This window comes from Choloepus didactylus, chromosome 3 (assembly GCF_015220235.1).
Source record: "Choloepus didactylus isolate mChoDid1 chromosome 3, mChoDid1.pri, whole genome shotgun sequence".
NCBI lineage: Eukaryota > Metazoa > Chordata > Mammalia > Pilosa > Megalonychidae > Choloepus > Choloepus didactylus.
This window is the reverse complement of record NC_051309.1, coordinates 160,892,335-160,909,674: the sequence shown is the minus strand read 5'-3', so window position 1 is coordinate 160,909,674 and position 17,340 is coordinate 160,892,335. Positions and strand designations below refer to the sequence as shown.

At 37.6% G+C, this 17,340-nt stretch overlaps 1 protein-coding gene across 2 annotated transcripts in view; it reads right to left on the bottom strand.

The window, feature by feature from the left end:
• ARHGAP10 (Rho GTPase activating protein 10) overlaps positions 1-17,340 on the bottom strand; it is a 317,107-nt gene that overhangs the window by 60,188 nt on the left and 239,579 nt on the right. Inside the window, exons 19-20 of one of the 2 annotated variants that reach the window (XM_037830783.1) lie at positions 5,105-5,255; positions 1,563-2,063 (exon numbers count right to left, since the gene is read on the bottom strand). In XM_037830783.1, coding sequence (XP_037686711.1) covers positions 2,053-2,063; positions 5,105-5,255 — 162 coding nt within the window. In that variant the 3' untranslated portion in view covers positions 1,563-2,052. Of the gene's footprint in view, positions 1-1,562; positions 2,064-5,104; positions 5,256-17,340 lie in introns of those variants that run through there. The other variant, XM_037830782.1, reaches the window with a different exon arrangement.

The window sequence follows — 17,340 nt, the reverse complement described above, 5'->3', positions numbered from 1 at the left end:
ATGCCATATTATCTCATATTCCACTACCTGGTGATATTTAAACTGGGAGTAGAATGTCAGCTCCTTGAAAGTAGAAGTCATGTGTGGCATGAAAAGTATATAAAAGCTCTTCAATATATACGTGATATAATCCTAATTTTACCATCACATACTATAAAAATCACTAATAAAGGAAAAAGGCAAAAAAAAAAAAAACACCAAAGTGCTGACAGCATTCCAAATTTTAGGATTCAAAATCTACGTTTAAAAATACCTTACAGGGGTCTGCTTTCTAGTTTTCTGTTCTCTTGCTCATGACTCAAAATACAACCAGATTCTTTCAACCTACCTGAGGTGGCTAGTTCATGTCATCCTTTTTACTCTCATTGACACGTGCCATTTAAATGTAATCACTCACATTTCTAATTTAGCAGTTTTTAGGCTGAAAGGAATTGATATATGACTTATTTGCCCTACTCTGATTTTAGAGACTGATCCACTTCAGGACATGTCCCTATTCAGGAAAGAAGGAAAATGATTTTGCCTCATGAATCCATCTTCTCCCCAATAGGAGTATGTATTTTTATTTTTTGCTTATAAGCTCTACATCCTCACCATGGTATCTATCACATTGTAGGATGACAATAACAGATGTTCAACAAACTGTGCTGCTGTTGGCACATCCAGGATCCAAATGTGAAGGAGCCAACATGAACACCACCCAAGAAAGACCTACACTAAAGTAATATTACATCTGGCCAATTGGCTTGCAAGATGATTTTATTTTGAACTCACTATAAATCGTAATTTTTAGTTGCCTAAATAAACTGTTATATCATATACAAAAAAAGATAGGCCCAGAAAACATAGGTTCCCAGGAAGATACAAAAGAAAACTAGTCCTGTCCATGTCTGGTTTTGTTTAAAAATAGAGTTCGCATGAGGGAAGAAGGGAGAAAGCAAAAATTCAAGTGGTAATCCTCTTCTTCAACCCCCAAAACCCCACTCCCCAAAATTTCTTTTAAATTTTTCTTCTGCCTTGAATGAAAAATAACAAAGATCACGCTCATCTCATATGGCATCATGAACTTCCCTGTATTTGGGGTCATTACAACAAACACAACAGCCCCTCTTTATAAAAAAGGTGGTGGGGACAATTTGGGGTGGGCAAGAAAAAATAAACATACAACATACATAAAACTTGTTTAGCATTACTTTACTACTAGATCTAAGGAAATAAAAACACAGAAGGACAACTTGAGAATGGAATGAAAACAAACCTTTCATTTTTAAACTCCTTTTTAGCACTTGGCAACTAGCCTCAAATTTTATGGGGTGATATAAATGCTATTTCACAAGTGACTTAGCCTAATCTATTCAGCTTTGAAGTTCATGAGATTATTATTCTTTATGGAAATGAACAATACGGCTTCTACAAAATAAAAGACAAGAATTTTAGCAAAGACTTGATAGCTATTCTTTTGTAAGAAATCTAAATACTATATAATTTCAATTCATATTAATCATCAATAAAGATCCTTAAGCAAGTAACTGGTCATTTGCAAATAAGTTTTTAATCATATATTACAAAGAAAAATAATGAGCATTTGGTATACAGTATGGCTAACTGTGTCAATTCCAATTAAAATCTTTATTAAGGTAAAGGTATTAAACTTCTTTAGTTAAACTGGTCATTCTTCAGTTTGGGGTTGAGGGGGGAGGTGGCTAAATAAAACAATAAAAATCATGTCTAAGAGCAGAGGATTTTTCTCCTATTTAACAGCAGCTGGGATTCTCCAGTTCCACTGTGGCTCATGCCAAAAAGCTGGTTGAATCTTTGCTGATAACTTTTTTTTTTAACTGCCTGACTGTGGCAGTTTGAATTATATACCCCAGAAAAAAAAGTGTTCTTAATCTTCACCTATTGCTATGGGTGTGAACCCACTGTAAATAGGACTTTTTGACGATGTTATTTTTAATTAAGGTACGGCCAACTGAATCAGGGTAGATCTTAATCCTACTACAGTGGCAGCCTTATAGAGAGGAAGCCACTGGGAGAAGCAGAAGCTGGGAATCAGCGGGAACCTGGAAGAGAAAGGAGAGGACATCACGTGCATTGCAATGTGACTGGGACGCTGAGGAACCCGACGATCACCAGCAGCCAGCCCCAGACACCAGAGTCTTCGGGGGAGAAAGCTGAAGGCTGAAGCCTCGATTTTGGACTTCTTACACCCTCAAATTCTCCTAACCAATAAATTCCCACTGTTTAAGTCAACTCATTGTGTGGTATTTGTCATAGTAACGTAACTAAACTAAGACAATGATGTTGAATTGAAACCAATTCTGTGTTTTCCAGGGTTCACTATTTGGTACATCGAATAGATTCCTACTCTACTCAGGAGTAGATGAAGAAATAACATACCACAAACCACTTCACCCATACACCAAATCATGGAGCTGAAGAAATTCTCCAGTCATCCAATCTAGTTCCTTGAATCTTGGCAGACAGTCTGTCTAACTTTTAAGCAAAAATTATTTGTTCTGCATTTAACTAAGTCAAATTTAACTTATACTACAATGAGAAAATTGGGGGACTATGGAAATACTTGCATTTAAACTTTCTATCACACACACAGGAATTAGAAAAAATTACCAACCGAAACTATACTCTAACCAAAATTATATAAGCATGGGAAGTGACTTTATAAAAATATACAAAATAGATTAATCTTTTTGCAATCTTCAAGCAGAACTGACAATTAGATAATTCAAGCTATTCAAAAGAAGTGTAAAGAGCTAATGACAAGATTATGAATTTTTTAAAGAGCAGGATTTTCAATATGTTAAATGATACTCAGTAACATAAATAAAGTTTTAGTATCCTTTCTATGCATTCTTCCTTTCAAAAGGTATTCATCATGTCTCTTCATTTATTTTCCAATTTTTTTTAGAATATGCAAAATATGAAAAAGCCTATGGCAAAATACAGACCCTATTTTATTGTCTCTGACATAACTCTTTTCACTTAGGTTTCATTAAAACTTACCTAGGAATAGCAGTGGGAAGATATCAATAATAGTTTTTATTGCTTTATCTTATGGCCTCTAAGATAAAATAAAATCACTCCACGACCAAACTCATGGATTTTCCTGATCTGACAACTTTCTAAATAAAATCCAAGGCTGCAACCAAGAAGATTACTATCAAGTTGTAAAATACTTCGTAAAACACAAAATGTACAATAAAACATCAAGAAAATAATGAATGTAAAAAGACACTAAAAGAGTTGAAAACTAGCAATCTTAAAACCAAATAATTTTTAAGAATTATTTTATCACCTAAAATTTAGGAAACATATACTTGATACCATCTTGGATATTCCCATAAAAGATGAGCTGAATACCAACCACTACAGTATCTTATCCATTAATAACCATTTAGCAATCTAATGACCAAAAACTGGTACACTACATAAATTTGATTGAATATTATGATCCAATTCCTAAAAATACCAAAAAAAAGTAAATGTGACTCGAAAACAAGACTTCCTTTTGAGTCATTTCTTTCATAAAATAGTCAATTCAGTTTTTCTCAGGGACCAGTCGATTTAGGTATTATTCTATGACATTCTGATTTCTTCTTTCCCTCCTACTTCTCAACATTTGCTTATTTCACTATTTATTAACACTTCCACCAGAGGACAAGTGAGATATAAGAGAAGGTACAATTTAAACCAGTCAGTTTTACTCCTTATTAGCAACTCTGTTGAGAAAGAGTCAAAGTGAGAAAAGAGAGGGAGAATACAAAAGTTACCTGGGATCAGAAGTTGAAACTAATGTCTAAAATAAAGCTCTGAATTATGGGTTGATTTAATGATTGTGCCCTTCCTCTGGCACATAAAGACCTGATTTTCAAACAAATACTTTCATCATGTATCTTTGTCCGAAGCAATTTAAAAGAATACAGCAATGCCTTAGCCTCAGTGTTGCTACATTCAGGCATTCTGAGCCTTTCTGCAAATACCTTCAAGACAGTTGAGGTGAACAGAATAATCGCTTGCATGTATTTTTGGATACTTACTACCTGGACATTCGATTATATAGCTGCTTATGATGAAAGTATTGTATTTATTTCCATCTTCATCCCCTTCCTCCCTCTGATGAATCCACATTTCCAAACTAATATAACCTCAATAGCTCAGAAGAATAATAAACGAATAAGTTAAGGAAGTAGGAAGAGAAGGGGTGACAAGAAAAATGAGGGCCAATTGCAAATTCAGGAAATGTTCTCAACAGGGTAAAACCCCCACAACAAAACAGTCACAGTTTCAGACGTGCATTCTGAAAATGCAGTTTTTGAGACCACAGCATCATCTTATTCTTCACACCAAAAAGCAAATGATTGCAAATAAGCAATCAGTGGCCTCTATAGGGCTCACAGTCTTATTCTGTATGGCTTAGTGTTGAAAATTCAGATTATCAAGCTTTCTTTAAAAACTGAGCAATCTGGCAACACTGAGACTGTGTTACCACATGGCCACAATCAACTGGGACACGGCAGCTTGAAGGGGCCGTGAGCACGTCCATTTCCCAGAGTCCCAGTGCAGCTCAGCGGGCTCAGCCCAGACCCCACAGCCGGTCAACTTGCCACCTACCCACCGTATAACTTAAGTATTCTGCCTTGTGAGGTGGCCCCAAAAACTGGGGCAAATAAAGTGCAGAAGCCATAAACTCAAGGGCAATGGTGAACTGTGCCTTTAATCTAGAGGCACTTAACATCAGATTCTATCAGCTCCTCTCATACAAGATCTGCTTTAATTTTAGTTCCCCTTCCATTTGTCTCAGGGTTATGTAACCTCACAGGAGGTCACACAAGTCTCCCAAAAAAGAAATTTAAGCTGTCTTTTAAAAATAAAAAAAGAACCATGCGTAACAAAGACAAACACAGAACTGAAACTTGCATTTTCTCCCTGACAAGAAAGCTTTACCCTCCCTTTTAAAAAAGTATCCTCTTAAGAGAAAAAGAAATTAAAACAAAATACAAAAAACTATGGCCTGTCCTGAGGACATATGATATGCCGTATTCTCAGCATGCTGTGAAGCTGAAAAATATAATTAACATCTTACCATCTTCCAACTCAAGACAAAGATTATACACAGCCACGGGCCTCTTAGTCCTCTGTCCCTGTCTCTTGGATTGCCTGGGGGGAGCGTTCGGGGGCGATGACGACAGGGAGACGGGCTCAGGGAACGTGGCATCAGGCAGGGTCCTGAAAATCTGCCAGCAAAGAAAGCATAAAGCACAATAATCATTTATCATGAACAGAAACCTCTGTATTGTGACAGAAATCAACAAACAACATTCGATACGGGTTTCATTCAACAGAAGCTGGAGCCTCAAATCCGTACCTCCAAATTCTGAATATAAATCATATTTATTTATTTTTTGAAGGAAAATTTCAAAACAGATTTGATTAAAATTAAGTAAAAGCATGTCAAATCATTATATTTCAAATAAGTTCTTTCCAAAACTTACAAAGTAATTAAGAAAAAACAGAAAAGTAAATAAAAGAGACGATCATCTGTAGCAGACAGAGACACTACCACAGTTCATCCTCTCCAAAGGAAGTAGCCAGGGTGAAACTTGAAAACCAAATCTTTCATTAAATTTCACCTGGGATTATAGTTATGCCAAAAAGCTGGTCTCAATTTTTTGCAAACTATATAAACAGAAACATATGGCTACAAATATGTCTTACGCTTTTAAAAAATAGCCTTTTTTTATGAAATCACCTTTTGGAAGCCCATTTACATTCTTCATAAAATGATTTGTAGATTTTATCAATTCATTTAATACTCTCCAACTTCACTTTATCATCTCCCCTTCCATTTACAAAACCTAGAAAATTAGTACCTTGATTTATCTACAATGTCATACATATATTGGCAATTAGAACATTAATTAAAATGCACTGCTTCTTGGCTTAGCAATTTTTTCTTTTGAGAAAAGCAATCTGTGCCATAAAGGGAAGCGTATTATACAGAAGCGACATATTACAAACCTTCCAAAGCTTCCAAGATCTGAGTTCAGAGGCTTCCTATCACCAGCAACACTGGAGACCCGGTCTTCAATGCAGTCATAAAATAAAATCTCTAAATATTTAGAGACACTAACCTAACAGACACTGCCTCTCCAGAGGGCTGACATTCCTCAGGAAAGAAAGCAAGCCAGCTAGCTTTAAACTCACAATAAAAGGCACTGCATGGAAGTCTCATAGTTGTAACAAAATTATTTATGCATTTAAATAAAGACAAGCATATGACCTGTGTATACGAGTAAGGGTATTATTACTAACATACATGTATCACATTTAATAGCTAACAAACATGTTGGAGTTTTACTTGCAGTCTAAAAGATCTCACCTAAAACTACTACATATATATATATATATATGTATATAATAAAAATAAACATTTCCAACAAACAGTATTTGCTTTCTAGTACCATACTGCCCCCTCATGTGTAAACGGAATAAAAAATGATTTAAATTACTGTGGACAAATATTTGCTAGTGAAAATTTAATTTAGTGCTCCAACTGGTAACCTGCTAACACCATATTTCCACAGAATCTGTGTTCCAAGAAGGCTCTCTGGCAAATAGCAAACTACTTAACTGCCTTAAAAATTCTCTACTGCCTAGACTATTGTCCACAGCTGGATTTACTGCCATCTGCCATTGTTCAAATTAAAGAAGGCTGTAGGAGGGGGAGAAAAGGAGAGAAGTTAGCTTAATAACAGTAGGATAATTGTTAAGAAAAGAAGAAAAGATGGGAAAACAGAACTCTATGAAAGAACATGGCACCTCTGGCTAACATTTGAAATAGCTCCTTGACCTTTACAAATATGGCAAATGCCTCTGCAATGTTATTGGACTAGGAAATAAAACGATATACAGACCCAGAATGTCCAAACCTCAAACAAACAATGGAAAAGTTATATCCGGAGAACCGGCACTGGATAGATGATGACCTTCCTAGAAGATCAGTGCTGACAGGAACGGTGCAAAAGCTAAAAATTCTTGTCTTATCACCTCCTCGTCCACCTGGGGTGGCCGGCTGCATTCAGCGGAGTCAGACCACAGGGCGAAACGGGCCCCCGGGGTGCAACTCTGCACTCCCATGGGTGCGACTGTGCTCCCTGGGGGTTCTGATCTGAGTCCTTTCCAGCACCTCCCTCCAGATTCCAGGGCTGGGCCCAAACTTGGTTGGTCTCCAGAAGATTTAAGGCTCTGTTTAGTTTACATCAGAGTACCTGGGAATGGGCCTGGGCTTAGGTTTTCGTTTTATTTGTATTTGGTTTGCATTGTAAAGCTCGCCAGGTAATTGCTTTGTGTAGCCAAGATTGAGAAACCCTGTTTAGATGGTCATTGCATAGTATTCTGTGATTGTCTCAGATGGACTCAAATCAAAAATCAATACACCAGAAAATTAACTTCAGAAAAACTAGCACTGGACAGAGTCAGCCCTCCCTTCCCAGGTCTTAATTAGGAATAAAATATGTCAAAGTTTCTCAATTTCAAAAAGCTAAACCATCACCCCTGTAAGTACAGATGCTAAGTGGAGACAGCACTATCCTGGCTGTTAAGTCTTACCAGTGCTGTCAGTTTAGACATATTCCTTAAACTGTCTACCTCATTTTCTCATCCATGTAATCAGGGACACCACACCTACATCTCAAGTCATTACAGGGATTAAATGAGATAATGTTTATAAAGTAGTCAGGGCAGTGCTTGGCACACAATAACCAGAAATGAATGGTGCCTACTGATATTTATACTATGATCATAAGCTGTAAATAACAATAAAAATTCAGACCTTCATTATTCTGCTCAACCACCATTTTGAGAGGACACTAATTTTTTAAGCCCTGAATATTCCCCAGATTAAATGCTCTAAGGGCAAAGTGTTTTGGAAAAGGATAACAAGCAATGTGTTAAAGGGAAGCAACAAAGGGAGCACCTTTTCAATTCTCAAGTAACCTGAAGTAAAAAAAAAATTGTTTATTTATATACTTTGGCACTAAAATTTTAGATTGAAGTTACTTCCTTTATCATTTAATATATTTAACATTTTATAAGCACCTACTAGGTGGCAGGCTTTCCCTAAGCACTTTAATAGTCTCAAAAACCTAAGAGGTAAATATTTCCCCATCCCCCCCATTTTACAAATGCTAAGTGATCCAAGGGTAAGCTATCATCTCAGAGCTCCACAATTTGAAAATGGTAGTACTGGTCTTTGAAATCACAACTCTCCAATTCCAAAGCCCCTGGTGGCAGAATATCAATATTATAGTTTATAAACAAAATTTAACTCTTAGGGGAAAAAAATCACCAACTTGCACTGTTCTATATCTGTTTAGAAAGAGTAAAACTGGAGACTGTCTCTATAAACTCAGCACCATTGTTCTAGATCTTTCTTAACATTTCAAGAATGCATTACCTCTTTTATACATTTATCTTGTCTTTCAATGCACTGGCCTCAGTTCTAATTTTTCTTTTTAAGTTACAAAGTTCTGCTCTCATGATTCTCTCTGAAAAGCAGAAATTATTTAAAAGGACATTCTTTTTAGATCTACAAAAAGGTGAAATAGTAAATTATTCACTTTAACTTTTAACCCTTTTTTGGCAATCTGATCCTAGAAGTTAAGATTTAGCTTATCTTGTTCTACATTGTCAAGATATGTGTTATCTCTAAGTACGACATTGGTTTTTCAATTCTAGAACCACTGCATGAATGCAAATTCTTCTATCACCCGGGTTTCTTCCCCAAATCTCTTAACTCCCCTAACTTCACTAGCATCACCTCATGTTACCTTTGTTCTAGGGTAAACTCACCTTAAGCAATCCTAAAATGCAAGAGATCAAGCCTACTCAAAACTTTTTTTTCAGGGTACAAAATTTCTTCACTGCACCTACGTATTTACAACATAAGAAAAACTCAAGAAACAACCCTACAAGAAAATAACAAAACTCCACACGTAGGCGTGTCAGATAAGTAAGCGCTTATTCAGGTCTCCGAAGTGTGCTAGCACAAACAGAAGTCTGGCGCTGCGCTTCAGAGTCACAGATCCTCAGACTCAACAAAGTGGGTGCTTCCATCCGTGGGACGCAGCCACAGGTATAAATACCACCCCCACCCCCACCCCCGTGTCATTCATACTCTGCGTCCGGGGGCCACAGAGGGAGTGGCTGGGCCACTTCTGCCGGAAATACTTTGCAAATAGCAGGAAATCAGGCGGGTCTTCGAATATTTTGTTTTTGTACACAACTCAATCCTGCAGCATTAGACTCAGCTGAATTAATAAGTAAATATTCTTGCTAAAATAAATTAGGGGAGGATGTGGCTACACAAGAGTTCACTGATCCTGATTGTGTTAGGGAGATTATCGATATGTTTGTATACTCCTATCAGTACACAATGACAACAATAATGCTAATAACAGTAACACTTACAAATACTGGGTCCTTGTAATATGTATAACATTATGCCAAGTGCTTGACCTGTGAGGATTTGAACCCAGATTTCCTGACTCCAGTGTGCGTGTCTTGGTCACTCTGCTCTCCAGTGTTACCCAGTCATAGAAAGTCCTCTTTGGTGATGCCAGACCTCACGTGACTCTGTCTAAGCACAGGCAGACAAGACGTATCTCCAGAAGACAGTTGGAAATCAATACAAACCCCCCTCAGTATAGTACTTGTAACACAGAAAGGAGGGACGGAAATAAATTCCTTCAATCTTCTTTATAAAACAGAAAAATTACAAAATGGACAACTATTACCTTCAGCATCACCATCTATAGTGTGCTGAGACAAACACTCATCATTGTGGGGGTTGTATGACTCTGGTTTGCTCCAAGGTAATCGAGACTTCCACCTACAGCACAACTTCAGGGTTTTTACAGTGTGAACAGGACACACAGTGCACCGAGAACTTTGTCCAGCTGTCTGTCCATGAATCAGCACTACCCCATGACCAAATATGGGTCTTTTACAAAAAGCTTAACTAGAATTGATAATAGGGACTGACAGTGAAATACCAGTTAGGTTCAAGCTGAATGCTAGAAATAATCTATTCCTTCATGTTGGTTCTGGTTCATTAAATCTCAGAATCTTAGAGCTGAAAAGTATCCTGGTTATCACTTAGGCTAACTCCCTTATTTCACAGTTGAGCAAAATGAGACCCCTGAAATTAAGGGTGTGCTCTGATTAGTGGCAGAGTCAGCTTTACTCCCAAACCAAGGCCTCCCTGTCAACTGCCAATCCCCATCTTGCTGGCTCTGACCCTTTCTCTCCCACAGTGTCCTCTAGCCATGTCCTTCCTCTTCTGGGGAGATTTTGGTCAATGCTTTAAATTCCTTGAAGTGCTTCCACATGCCTTATCTGACACAAGCCTGGACACACAAGTCTGTGTGGCCGACACTGGAGAATTTACGTGGTCTTGTGGGGAGGCCTCCTGCTACCCGCCAGTGTACAGCCCTTTGCATTGTATCACAGAAGACAGGAGAAAGGCAGTTAGGAAAAAAAGGAGAGGAGACGCCCCATTCAGTGAAGTCCCACGGACTCAAGCCCTGTGCCCCTGAATTAGCATGAGCTTTTTAAAAAAACAACTTCAATTTTGGTTTACAACTCCAAAAAAAGAAAAAGTAAAAAGTATATTGTTTGGAATTCATCAAATTGGTAGAGTTCCTGTTTTTCTTTTTCTTTCTAAATTTTTAGCTTTAGTTTCAGGAAACATTTTCAGACCCTCTTCCCTAAATCCTAGTGGGGATCCCATATTGATTTCTATAGCACTCCATGCACTAAATAGAGTAATACATAGCTGACTCTGGTTTTGCCTTAGAGATTTCAGTAAGTGACAACTTTTATCAATCAGACTTGATAAAGTGGAACATGCTCCCAGAACTACCTACTCCAAACTATGTGTGTTTTCAGTGGCATTAACTTCAGGATGTGGCTTCCACAACTCAGCTTCCTCCAGTGTTAAACAGAGATGAACAGAGGGAATAACAATAAATAACCAATAATGTGTTGGGAACCAAATGGCATTAAAGAAATTTTCAAACACTCACTAAATAACTTTCTCCCCAATCTACATAAGGTGAACGTCTTCTGATTGAGGCAAAGCTGCCTCACACGTAGAGTCACGGTGTGAACATATATCTGCAATTATAAAACGCTGTTTTCTGGTTTGTAAAATTTTGAAAAACACTCCAGGTGCAGTTTTATCAGTTTGCACCTGCAAACATTTGGGAAACATAGCATTCAGTTTCCAAAGTCAGAACAAAACATTTTCCCAAACACAGCTGTAACTTTGACTTTCATAACCCAAATGTCTACAGATATTCATCATAGAGTAGAAACTCGATGCCTAGCCGGAATAATCTTTTTCAATCGATGTGTCCTTTGCTCACATGCAAACAAACAGTTTACATTTTAGCAATAAAGGCCTAGAATAAAAGAAATATCAATAATCTGTGCTAACTATAAGGCATATTCTACATGAGATATTCCTTTACTTTCTCTTTTTCCTCCTCCTTCCTCTGTGGTTCTTTTTCTTTTCTTTTATTCACCTTCTTCTCTCCAGTCTCACACCTCCCGTTGAAATCACCTGGTCCTAACAGTAGCACAAAGATCAACACAGGAAACCCACCCACTTCAGTCCCCAAGGCCGGAACCCACCAGGCCTGAGTCCCCCATCCAGAGCCAACTCGAGCCCTGACTAAAAGCCGGGTCCTCCCCTCAAGTTTTACCTGTGAAACTTTAAACAGAATGTAAGTAAACACATTTAGAGCGTCTCATCAGCTCATAAAATTTACAAGACAAACAGCATTTTTATTTTGCAATATAAGCCATGACCCCCTAATCATTTGGGTAGGCTAAATTGACCATTTCCCTAGAAAGAAAAAATACATCCTTTGATCTATTAATTCTCCAAAAGTAAATGTGTACCTAGTTATGCCAAATGACCACAATATGATAGGCCCAAGTCAACAGTAGTCCCAAAAACCTTAAAGAGTGCCCGGATCCCTATTCGAGAGGTTTCAGTCACTAAGTTTATTCTTCAGAAACTTAGATCCTTCATAGTGCTCCTATGCCAGTTAAGTTCCAAAATCCACAGACAACAACCTCTTCAAGAACATCAACTAGATATGTCTCCTTTGCTCATAAAGTTGACAACCCTTTTCAACATGAGCAGGTTAGAGTGGTCACTGCCTAGACATCCCTGAAGATCGGGAAAGTGAGTGAACTAGAGGAAGGGGTAGCTACAGACAAGATGGAATTTAACAAAGGATTATGAATACTGAATCTTTATATAATTTTCTTTTTCTTAGTTGCTAGAGTATCAGAATAGTTAGAAGGAAAGAAACAAAATGGTGGAACTGTAACCCATAGCATCCTTTGAAATTTCTTCTATAGCTACTTGTTAAATGGGAATTTAAAAGCTATAATTTTGTATATATGCTGTATTTCACAATAAGGAAATAATTGAAATTATGGTACTATAACTCATAATAACTTCAAAAATTTCCTATATATCTACTTGTTAAATCATACTTTGAAAGATATTATCTTTTTGTATATACATTATATTTCGTAATAAGGAAATAATTGAAAATGTGGAATTGTAACCTATACTAGTCTTTGAAATTTGCTCTCTTACTACTTGTTAAATTGCCTTTGGAAAGTTGTCACTTTTATGTATATATGTTAAATTCTGCAATTTAAAAATTTTTAAAAAAAGTAAATGTGTGAATTTTAATCACAGGGAAGACATTTCTTGGAGATATGGCCTACGTACTTAAAAGATAATACAACACTTTTGTTTCAAGTTTAGATCCAGTAAAAATAAAATGCCTAAAGCAAAAGGACATTCTGAAGGTGGTCATTGGTGGTACTTTGAGAGGCTGCACAAGAAAGAGACAGGGAAATGTTACTGGCCTTCATGTGTAATCACTGTACCCAAACTTGATGGAAATAGTTTGGTGTCCTTTTTTTTAATTTATAAACATTTTTTCCAAATTACAATTTATCCATGTTATAAAAACAGTAACTAATGCATATTACACCAATTGTAGAAATGTTGGTAAATACAGAAAAGCCCTTGAAAGAAGATAAAATCACCCATCATCTCACTAATCAGAAACGTTTCTGTTAAAGATTTCTGACTACTCTTCAGGGTTATTTTTTCCATGCAATATCTTGTCTTATTTTAAAGAAGAAAGTCAATACATTCAGAACAACTAGATTTGAACCTCAGGTTCCCAGAATTTACCAGTCTTCAGTCCTTAGTCAACCATGAGCTGTGGACTCTGCTATCTACACCTGCTTAAGAATAGGCTTTGGGGCAAGATGACATTTCTAACCACATTAGGACACAACCCCTCATATCACTAGATTTTATCTCCAGTTGACATTTTCTAATTAGCGTTTAGAAAAGATTTAGAAAGACTTATTCAGACAGTTTTAAAACACCCCAGACAGCCCACTGTTTGGATCCACATCTCTGCCAACTTAAATCTATGGGAAGATCACACAACTGGAGCCAGACACCAGCCTCGCCGTCAGTGTGAACCATACAGCTCATTTTAACATGTCTCAAATATGATGATAAAGCATAATATTTGCCTAGTTCCTTTGGCTTAATACGTTAAAGCTCAGATTCTTTGATTATGTGTCAGTTTGGAACTTTCTGATTCTCAGTTATAATAGCCGTGTTCTAAGTGAAAAAGGAAGATTTCACTCAACTCACTCACCCCACTTCCTCTGTGACCAGCTTTGGCACAAATGTTTCCGATCATGATGAACGGTGTAATGATGCATTGTTAAAAGCATCCATTTAATTGGAAGAAGAAAGAACAGTCAGGATGAAATAGCCATAGACCCACACCCAAAGGAGAGCAGAAGTGCATCACCTGTATTGCTGTTGATATTCTAATATTCAAGTGTTTGGTACTTCTATCAGTAAAAAAAAGAAATGGTCATTATCTGCCAAATGGGGTCATACATGCTTATTTTTCTCACAGGAAGGATTTCAAAAATCTAGCAACGCTTGTTACCATAATATGTTAATTTAAGGCACGATTAGCACACTACGTTTAAGACTTTTATATAACTTTAATTCCAACTCATACATGTAGCAAAATCATCAATGAATGGTACAACTAAAGGATGAAATTTTGCAAAAGAACATGATTCTTAAATATTCTCAGGATATCATCAGACATTACTATTAACTACAAAGGGGAATAAAGAGTACTTTTACAATCAAGAAATCTGGCAGTTGCCACCTGTGGCAGTTTAAAAACATGGTCACAAATTCTTTAACAGTCTTCCTAGCAAAAGGGGGAGTCTATATACCCTCACCTGGAATCTAGGCAGCGTCCCAAGCACTTCAACAGCATTCGCAGAAGTGATGCTATATGATTTCTGATGCTAGATCATAAAGGGCTCTGCCTTGCACGTGGAAACACTCTCTTGGAGCCCTGATTGCCTTGCTGTATGACAAAGCCCAAGCTACATGAAGAGGCCACATGTTGCTGCTCCAGCCAACAGTCCCAGGTGAGACCAGACTTTCACTGATCTCAGCCTGGCGCCAGATGTGTGAGTCAAAAAGCCTCCAGAGGATTCCAGCCCCTCGCAATCAGGACACCCCCGTCGCTGCTTCAAACATCATGGAGAAGAGATAAGACATCCTCACTTTGCCCTGAATGAATTTGATAGTGTAATACGTGAGCATAAGAAAACGTTGGTTATTTTACAATACTAAATTTGGGTGTGAATTGCTATGTAAAAATAAATAACCAGAATACCACCTTAACCAAGTGATCAAAGACATTGTTACCAATAATGGAACAAACTGACATCATGTACTTCTTAATGTGTTCCACTTAGAAGAGTCGATAGCATTTATGCAAAGATTCCTCCCAAAATACATAACCTGAATCTAATCATGAAGAAACAAACTGAAGATCATTTTACAAAACAACTGGCCTCTACTCTTCTAAAGTGTCAATGTCACGAAAGACAAAGAAAGACTGAAAAACTATTCTAGATCAAAAGAGACTAAAGAGTCGAGACAATTATTAAATGCAACGCATAATCCTGGATTGCATTCTGGATTGGGAAAAATTTTTCTATAAAAGATATCATTTGACAACTGTTAAAGTATGAATATGAACAAGATATTAGAGTAGTGCTTCTCAAACAATGTGCCTGCAAATCATCTAGGGGTCTTATTAAAATGCAGATACTTCATTTCTAACAAATTCCCAGTTAATGCCAACGTGTTGGTCTAGGACCATGCTTAGAGTCACAGTTATTAGATAACAAAACCGTGTTGGGGTGAAATTTCCTAAATTTGATAACTACATCCTTGTTTTTAGTAGTCAAATGCTGAAGTGTTAAGGACTCAAGGTTCATAATGTCTGTAACTTACTCTCAAATAATTCAACATCAATAGCAATAATATAATTATATACATATTTATATACACACACACATATATATAAATATAAAATACAGAGAGAGAAATCTAATGTGGTAAAATGTATTATGTCCCCCCAAACGCCATTATCTTTGATGTAATCTTGTGTGGGCAGACCTATCAGTGTTAATTAGATTGTAATTCTTTGAGTGTTTCCATGGAAATGTGCCCCACCCAACTGTGGGTGATGACTCTCACTGGATAATTTCCATGGAGGTGTGGCCCCGCCCATTCAGCATGGGCCTTGATTAGTTCACTGGAGCACTATATAAGCTCACACAGAAGGAGCTAGCTGCTACAGCCAAGGGGGACACTGAAGAAAGCACAGGAGCTGCAGATGAGAGACATTTTGAAGACGGCCATTGAAAGCAGACTCTTGCTCCAGAGAAGCTAAGAGAAGACAAATACCCCAAGTGCAACTAAGAGTGACATTTTTGAGGAACTGCAGCCTAGAGAGGAACATCCTGGGAGAAAGCCATTTTGAAATCAGAACTTTGGAGCAGACGCCACCCACATGCCTTCCCAGCTAACAGAGGTTTTCCAGACACCGTTGGCCATCCTCCAGTGAAGGTACCTGATTTGTTGATGTGTTACCTTGGACACTTTATGGCCTTAAGACTGTAACTGTGTAACCAAATAAACCCCCTTTTATAAAAACCAATCCATTGTATTATTCTTGCAACTTCTCTGTAGATATACTTTTCAAAAGTAAGATATGAAAAAGAAAATAAATCATGTAAGTTAGTAACAACCCTACAAGTTGATATTTTGATTTCAATGATATATGAAGAAACAGACGCTCAGGGAAATTTAAAAACTTGTGCACTATCATGTTACTAGTAAAGGGCCCCAAAGTTATAATGTTAAATAATGTTTACTGCCATTAAAATGCATTGTGACCTCAGGAAACTAACATAACCTCTCTGTGCCTCAGTTCCCTGACATAGCTAAAAGAGTTGTACCACACCAGACAATGTCTAGTATCTCAAACCATGTTATCAACCCAAGTCAATGCACCACTCAGTCACTGTATTCCTCACACACTTCATTAGAGCAGGGCTTTATTTGCCCTCCAGAATGAAAGCATAAAGGAAAGCATACTGTTCCGGTTTGCTAATGCTGCCGGAATGCAAAACGCCAGAGATGGATTGGCTTTTATAAAGGGGGTTTATTTGGTTACACAGTTACAGTCTTAAGGCCATGAAGTGTGCAAGGTAACGCATCAACAATCAGGTACCTTCACTGGAGGATGGCCAATGGTGTCCGGAAAACCTCTGTTAGCTGGGAAGGCACGTGGCTGGCATCTGCTCCAAGTTCTGGTTTTAAAATGGCTTTCTCCCAGGACTTTCCTCTCTAGGCTGCAGTTCCTCAAAAACATCACTCTTAGTTGCTCTTGGAGTGTTTGTCCTCTCTTAGCTTCTCTGGAGCAAGAGTCTACTTTCAACGGCCGTCTTCAAACTGTCTCTCATCTGCAGCTACTCTCTCAGCTTCTGTGCATTCTTCAAAGTGTCCCTCTTGGCTGTAGCAAGCTCACTTCTGTCTGAGCTTATATAGTGCTCCAGTGAACTAATCAAGGCCCATGCTGAATGGGCGGGGCAACACCTCCATGGAAATTATCCAGTGAGAGATCTCGCCGTCAATTGAGTGAGCACATCTCCATGAAAACATCCAATCAAAAGTCTCCAAAATGTATCAACACCAATACATTTCCTGCCCACACAAGACTGCATTTGGGAGGACACATACTTAAAAACTGGATCCATATGACTACGGCCAAATCTCAGACATCTATGTAGTTTCAAATTAGTTAACTAAATGAA